The sequence below is a fragment of the Rhinichthys klamathensis genome, unplaced genomic scaffold (genome assembly GCF_029890125.1).
Source record: "Rhinichthys klamathensis goyatoka isolate OS25496 unplaced genomic scaffold, OSU_Roscu_1.1 h1tg000114l_1, whole genome shotgun sequence".
Taxonomy (NCBI): Eukaryota; Metazoa; Chordata; class Actinopteri; order Cypriniformes; family Leuciscidae; genus Rhinichthys; species Rhinichthys klamathensis.
Genome location: NW_026606651.1, coordinates 1,242,558 through 1,250,174, shown reverse-complemented (window position 1 = coordinate 1,250,174; position 7,617 = coordinate 1,242,558). Strand labels below are relative to the sequence as shown.

General features: G+C 38.3%; 1 protein-coding gene across 1 annotated transcript; it reads left to right on the top strand.

Annotated features, from left to right (window-relative positions):
* On the top strand, nt 1-7,617 carry gal3st1a (galactose-3-O-sulfotransferase 1a). The gene is made up of 3 exons (XM_056254739.1): nt 1-415; nt 3,784-3,944; nt 6,196-7,617. Exons 2-3 carry the CDS (start codon nt 3,814-3,816, stop codon nt 7,346-7,348), a joined length of 1,284 nt encoding a protein of 427 aa, XP_056110714.1. The 5' UTR covers nt 1-415; nt 3,784-3,813; the 3' UTR covers nt 7,349-7,617.

Sequence of the window (7,617 nt, the reverse complement as noted above, 5' to 3'; positions counted from 1 at the left end):
TTCTTCCACTCTTCTCTGCTGTACCTTCATTCACATATGCAAACACACACACAGAGTGACAAGTGCAGGTCCCCAGACGCTGGTCTTGCGTCACAGGAGCATAGCCGAGCCCCTTTTGTGTTCAGTTTAGCCAGCTCAGCTGTACAGTGTGCAGACAGAGGAGGAGAGGAGAGGCGGGGGCTTCAAAATCACCAGGTGTGTGTGTGTGTATGTGTGTGTGTGTGCTGCAGGGTGAATGATCGCCTGGATATTTCACATACGATCTCCTAATCTTGGATTGCACGTCTGGACAGTTAACTGAGAAGGAATCAATGGTTTTTCCAGTCTTGACCCTGCATCGTTCTTAACAAAATCTCTTCAGAGTCATTGCCTTTTTCTGCCAATCAAGCTGTGACAGGGATATCTACATGATTTGGTAAGATGTTTAATAATGCTTTATGTTTAATCTTCAGTATATTGGGAGAATGATATATAATATCATTGTCTGCAGTGTCTTTAACTCACTGTAAATTTTGGTTGTCTATTTTTTTAGTCTAAACATCCACATAACTACAAAATATGTAAATGTAAGTTTTATAATGTATATGTAAAATAAAATATTTTCGTGATTTAAGCATAAACCTCACTAAATTATATCGTATTTATTGAAACACAAAAGTATAATTGACCATTCTGGTAAGAAAAATACATTTAAATCCATATATTTTCTAATCTTAATCTTAATAGTTGATGTAGTTTTGATTCTCAAGTAAATTTAGCTTGTTTATGGATGTTTAGATGTTTTTACTGGAAATACCAGATTTTTTATTATTTTATTATTATGATGTAGATAAAATAATTTGCCGATGGAATGTAATCAGTTGCATTCCTAAATGTTCCTCTCTAATCGGACTGCTTACTTTGACTGCTTTCTTGTGGCAAAGTAAAAGAAACCTTTATTATATTTGTAGCACCATTAAACTTCATTACAGTGACTTCTTGTCTGTTGCAAGAAGTTTTGCCAATAATTTGCGAGCTGCACTTTTCTTTGTTAAAACATAAATTAAATAGATTTAATACAGAAATTACTATACAGTATAATCTCCCAGTTTTCAGGTCCACTTTTCTGAACTCCCATGAGTAAATACAACATTCAACATATCCAAAGACTTTTATACAATACTGATATCTCACAAACACAAAATCCCACAAAAAAACTAAACTGGTGATGCATTTATGAGTTTTACCCTAAATTAGGAGATGCAGCTATAGCAATTCTTTGTGGTTCTGTAAAGTCCTCATTATTCGAATCATGACCATCAGCATAACAATGATGATGTTGTTAGTGTTTTTTTTCTGTCAACAAAGGATGACTTTGAAAAATGCAGGGTTAGAGATTGCTGCAAATAAGAACAAAGGGTTCCTTCAGACTTCTTCTAGATTTCTAGTCACTGCTGGTGCTTTGTTTGATATCTTTTGGTGACCGTGCACAGCAGCATATGGCTGTCGTCGTCAGTGCTTCTAACATGTTGTCTTGGTAGTATTAAGTGTTCCACCTGTGTCCCTGCACCGCAGATAACTGATACTGGTCTATGGGACATGAAGAGATGTGGTCAGTGTCACTTTTCTTCCGAATGCATAATTAATTCGCTGGACAGCTGGCCCTCATAATGAACCCTACAGTAACACAGTCTCAACAAGCTGGCATTCATCTCAGGATCAGAATATCAAAGATATTTCATGGTTGTATTCGGAAAATGCATTTTAATATTCATACACCGACACCGTATGGTTCTACTAAAACATGTAGGGTAGGCTACAATATTAGGGGTATATTGTGGAAAATTTATTTAAACATACATTAAATAATCAAAACATTACTAACAGGTTAAGTAAATAATGAAGAGGCTAATATAGATAGTGCATATACAAAATGCTTCTCAGTTCATTTCTCTAGAGAACGACAATAAATCCCTGAGGTGAATGTAATGCTACGTGAGATACTATTCTCAAGCTGTTTTATCGATATATTTCCGCAGTTGAAACACTGTTTGAGAGATGTAAACATACCGATCGATCGTCTCTTCTTCTTCTTCTGCATTTTTTCCTGGTTGCAAACAGCGTTGCATTGCGGTGCACGGTCTAGCATTTCAATGATCGATTGTAGTGAAAATTTGAAGCACTTGTGTTGATATTTAGGCTGATAGGTTTTTTTGTTGTTGTTGTTTTACATTTTATATACTGTTTTTCTTCACGTGAACTTTAAGATAAAATACGTACAGTTAAAATGATCAAATAATTTGTAATAAAATCTAAATTTCATGAGTGTTATTTACTTATTTAGTCAGCAAGATAATTAGGCCTACTGTCAGATGATGAGCAGCAATATGACCTCAGATGATCAGAGAGATTAGCTACATGAAATCATTTTATATTTAGAAAAATATTTTTAACTGTTGACCCATTTCTGTTTTTTTTTTATAAAGCACAATTAAAACAACAAAGCGTTGGCCAATGTGCTGTACAATCATAGTTAAATATAATTATAAAAATACAACACCAAGTCCAGAAAAGTGGGGACATTTTGTCAAATGTAATACAATCAAGAATCAGTGATTTGTTCATTCTCTTATTTAACTAACAAAAGTAGGCTACACAGAATAGAATTCCAATGATTTCACTGTCCAAATGAATTGTGTTTTGAAAATAAAAACAAATTTTGATTTTGATGGCTGCAACACACTCCAAAAAAGTTGGGACAGAGGGAAAAAAAAGCGAAAAGATTATAAAATATCCAAGTTAAACTGTTTTGAATGAGTCCACAAATAACTGATAATAGGTGAGGGGATCATGTTTGGTTAGAAAAGGAGCATCCAAAGACTCTGTCTTTGCAAGCAAAGATGGTCATGGCTCACCACTCTGTGCCAAATTTCACGAGAGAATCGTCAAATGCAAAAGTCACAATTCTTCAAGATCGCCATCTATTCATCTCGGATGGTCTAAAAGACAGTGGAAATGTGTGCTGTGGTCAGTAGAGTAGTCCACATTTCAGCTTGTTTTAGGTAAAAACTGACATTGAGTTCTCAGTCACAAGGACATTGCATTTTACAAAATGTCCCAACTTTTATGGAGGGTTTATTTGGGGTTGTAGCACCAAGACATAAATGTAACGCATAATAACACCATAGCATAATGCATACAAACAAAAGTGGAAATAAGTCTTCTGTTTTATTCTTTTAAGAAGGGTATTAACACAAAGGTAGCAGGTAAAGTAAAGAGTTTAAACAAAGAAGGCAACCGCAAAACAATTTGATATTTTTTAGTTTGTTTATGGCATTTCTTGGCTTTGGGTTAAAAATCATTTGTAAGACTACTACTACAAAACAACTAATCTGTGATTAAAAATAGAGAATGACCTGTGACCTGTCACATCACCTAAAATGAAAATATTCTAGAATCTCACAGTTAAATGACCAGCAATGCCAGTGCAAATCCCCTCGCACATGTTGAGCAGATGTAGATTAAACGGATGAACTCATGGGAGAAAAGCAATTGAGTGAGCAGCAGTGTACCTAAATAATTGGGCACTTGAGGAAATGGTGACGAATGTCTCTTAACACACTAGAAATGCTTCATGCCGCATTAGAGGACTCTGCATACGTAAACACAGTAGTACATACCGCAGCACATTTAAACTATATTTACCTAAAAGGGCCTTTAAAGATACAAGGTTAACAACAAATCCATTAAAGTTGCACTCAGTAGCACCATGTCATTATTGAAGATTCTTTCTCTTTGTTTCAGGGTTTTCTTCCAGAGTCCAATCAGGCAGCTATGATGGTTGGAAAGCCAGTGAGGCAGTGGAGGTCCATCTGTAAGGGACTGATCCTGGGTGTGCTCCTGACCACCTGCATGATTCTTTTGTACTGCCTGTCCACCCCAGAGGTCCAATTTGGCCTGCAAGAGTGAGTCTCTTAATGGACTTTGAACAAAAACAAGTCAAAGTTTCATTGGATCATAGCAGTATTTTTCCATGAACCTCATCAAGAAAATGAAGCCCTAATTCTAGTTCCGATCTATCCTGACAGAAAACATTTTTTAATTATATTTTTATTTTATTTTATTTAACACACACATATATTATATAAACACAAACTTTTATCTTAGATGCGATTAATCAATTTTACAGCACTAATATTATATATATATACACTCACCTAAAGGATTAACACCATACTAATACTGTGTTTGACCCCCTTTCGCCTTCAGAACTGCCTTAATTCTACGTGGCATTGATTCAACAAGGTGCTGAAAGCATTCTTTAGAAATGTTGGCCCATATTGATAGGATAGCATCTTGCAGTTGATGGAGATTTGTGGGATGCACATCCAGGGCACGAAGCTCCCGTTCCACCACATCCCAAAGATGCTCTATTGGGTTGAGATCTGGTGACTGTGGGGGCCATTTTAGTACAGTGTCATGTTAAAGAAACCAATTTGAAATGATTCGAGCTTTGTGACATGGTGCATTATCCTGCTGGAAGTAGCCATCAGAGGATGGGTACATGGTGGCCATAAAGGGATGGACATGGTCAGAAACAATGCTCAGGTAGGCCGTGGCATTTAAACAATGCCCAGTTGGCACTAAGGGGCCTAAAGTGTGCCAAGAAAACATCCCCCACACCATTACACCACCACCACCAGCCTGCACAGTGGTAACAAGGCATGATGGATCCATGTTCTCATTCTGTTTACGCCAAATTCTGACTTTACCATCTGAATGTCTCAACAGAAATCGAGACTCATCAGACCAGGCAACATTTTTCCAGTCTTCAACTGTCCAATTTTGGTGAGCTCTTGCAAATTGTAGCCTCTTTTTCCTATTTGTAGTGGAGATGAGTGGTACCCGGTGGGGTCTTCTGCTGTTGTAGCCCATCCGCCTCAAGGTTGTGCGTGTTGTGGCTTCACAAATGCTTTGCTGCATACCTCGGTTGTAACGAGTGGTTATTTCAGTCAAAGTTGCTCTTGTATCGGCTTGAATCAGTCGGCCCATTCTCCTCTGACCTCTAGCATCAACAAGGCATTTTCGCCCACAGGACTGCCGCATACTGGATGTTTTTCCCTTTTCACACCATTCTTTGTAAACCCTAGAAATGGTTGTGCGTGAAAATCCCAGTAACTGAGCAGATTGTGAAATACTCAGACCGGCCCGTCTGGCACCAACAACCATGCCACGCTCAAAATTGCTTAAATCACCTTTCTTTCCCATTCTGACATTCAGTTTGGAGTTCAGGAGATTGTCTTGACCAGGACCACACCCCTAAATGCATTGAAGCACCTGCCATGTGATTGGTTGATTAGATAATTGCATTAATGAGAAATTGAACAGGTGTTCCTAATAATCCTTTAGGTGAGTGTATATATATATATATATATATATATAAAGGCTGCATTTATTTGATCAAACATGCAGTCTTCAGTGTCATATGATAATTCAGAAATCATTCTAATATGCTGATTTGCTGCCCAATAAACTTATTTTTAATGGTGAAAACAGTTGATACAAAACCATGATACAAATAAAATGTGTATAAATTCTTTTATTAACATTATAAATATCTTTACTTTCACCTTTGATCAATTTCTTGCTTCCTTACAGAATTAATATATTAATTTTACTGACCCAAAACCAAAGTCAAACTGAAGTCTGTGTGTGTGTGTGTGTGTGTGTGTGTGTGTGTGTGTGTGTGTGTGTGTGTGTGTGTGTGTGTGTGTGTGTGTGTGTGTGTGTGTGTGTGTGTGTGTGTGTGTGTGTGTGTGTGCGTGCGTGCTTAAATTGTCATGAAAATCATGCCACAAAGCAAAAAGTTTTAGAATAATCTTTGTTTTCTTTATATATTGTTTTTTAAATATAATTTCCTTAATTGTTCTTTTGACGTTAGGGTAAAATATGGATATAGATCTTTATAGATAAGATATTTTTGGTTTATTTATCTATTTTAACAAGTGGTGTCAAATCGATTTAACACATCTAACATAAAAGTTTGTAAATATATGATATATGAGTGTAATACACACACACACACACTTTATATATATGCAATTAATCACGAATAATCGATTTGACACCATAGTTTAACAACTTATTCTAAAGATGATTAAAAAAGATCTAAAAATAAATTCAAATGACAGTATTTTTGTCCATTTTTGTTTACAGGGTCCCAGTGCCTTACTCATGTGCTCATCGCCCTTCTGCCGCCCACTCCTCAACAATCTCAAACGACTCCCATCATGCCTCTGGGCAGAGAATCTGCACTCCAAAAGTGGACATCATGTTCATGAAAACCCATAAAACAGCTAGCAGCACTTTTCTCAACATGCTCTTTCGCTTTGGCGAAAAACACCACCTCAAATTTGCCTTCCCCAACAGCCGCAATGACTTCTTTTACCCCTCCCCTTTCCATCACTCACAAGTGAAGGACTACAGGCCTGGAATGTGTTTTAACATCATCTGTAATCACATGCGTTTCAATGCAGCTGAGGTGGCCAAAGTGCTTCCAGCCGACACCTCGTACATCACAATCCTCCGGGACCCGGCAGATCTTGCCGAGTCCTCGTTCCACTATTTCGGACGCATTGTACCTCTCACGTGGAAGCTTTCTGGGGACGATAAGCTGAGAGAATTCCTGACAGATCCAACGCTTTACTATGACCCAGAAGGATTCAATTCTTTTTATCTCAAAAACTTGCTTTTCTTTGACTTCGGCCAGGATAATAACTTACATCCAGATGACCCAAAGGTGGATGAGGCCATTCGGGCAATCGCCAAGCGCTTCCAATTGGTAATGCTTGTGGAGTATTTTGAAGAGTCGCTTATCCTGCTCAAGGACAGCCTCTGCTGGGACATGGAGGACTTGCTTTTCTTCAAACTCAATGCCCGGAAAGTTTCAACCATTTCGAAACTGACTCCAGAGCTCAGGGCCAAGGCGCTGGAGTGGAACGCCATCGATTGGAAGCTCTACCAGTATTTCAACGCCACCTTCTGGCGTAAAGTGGACGCTTACGGCCGTGAGCGCATGGCGAGAGATGTCGCAGAGCTGCAGCGTAGAAATGCAGAAATGGCTTACATTTGCATTGAAGGAGGCCATGCCGTTGATGCAGGAAGCATCGTGGAGACTTCCATGCAGCCGTGGCAACCCATCGGTGAGAAGTCGATTATGGGATACAATCTGAAAAAGAATGTCGACAAAGCACACGGAAAGCTCTGCAGGAAGATGCTCACACCAGAGCTGCAGTATCTCACCGAAATGGGCGTCAACCTGTGGATAACTAGGCTGTGGGGTCACATAAGAGAGATCCTTCACTGGTAGCACAGAGGAGATGTTTGCTGAGGTGAAAGGTCAGCACGGACTTGTATACAACAGACCTAAAACCTGTTTTTCTGTGTCAGAAAGAAATAAAAACATTAAAATGCATGACTGAATAAAACATTTTCATATTTATATGAATCTTACCCAAATAAGTGGTGACAGTCACATCTTTAACATGTTTTGTGTCCATATATGAACTGTTAAGGCCCGTTGATGCCAAGAACGATAACTATAATGATATCTATATTATCATCCACACCAATGCACGA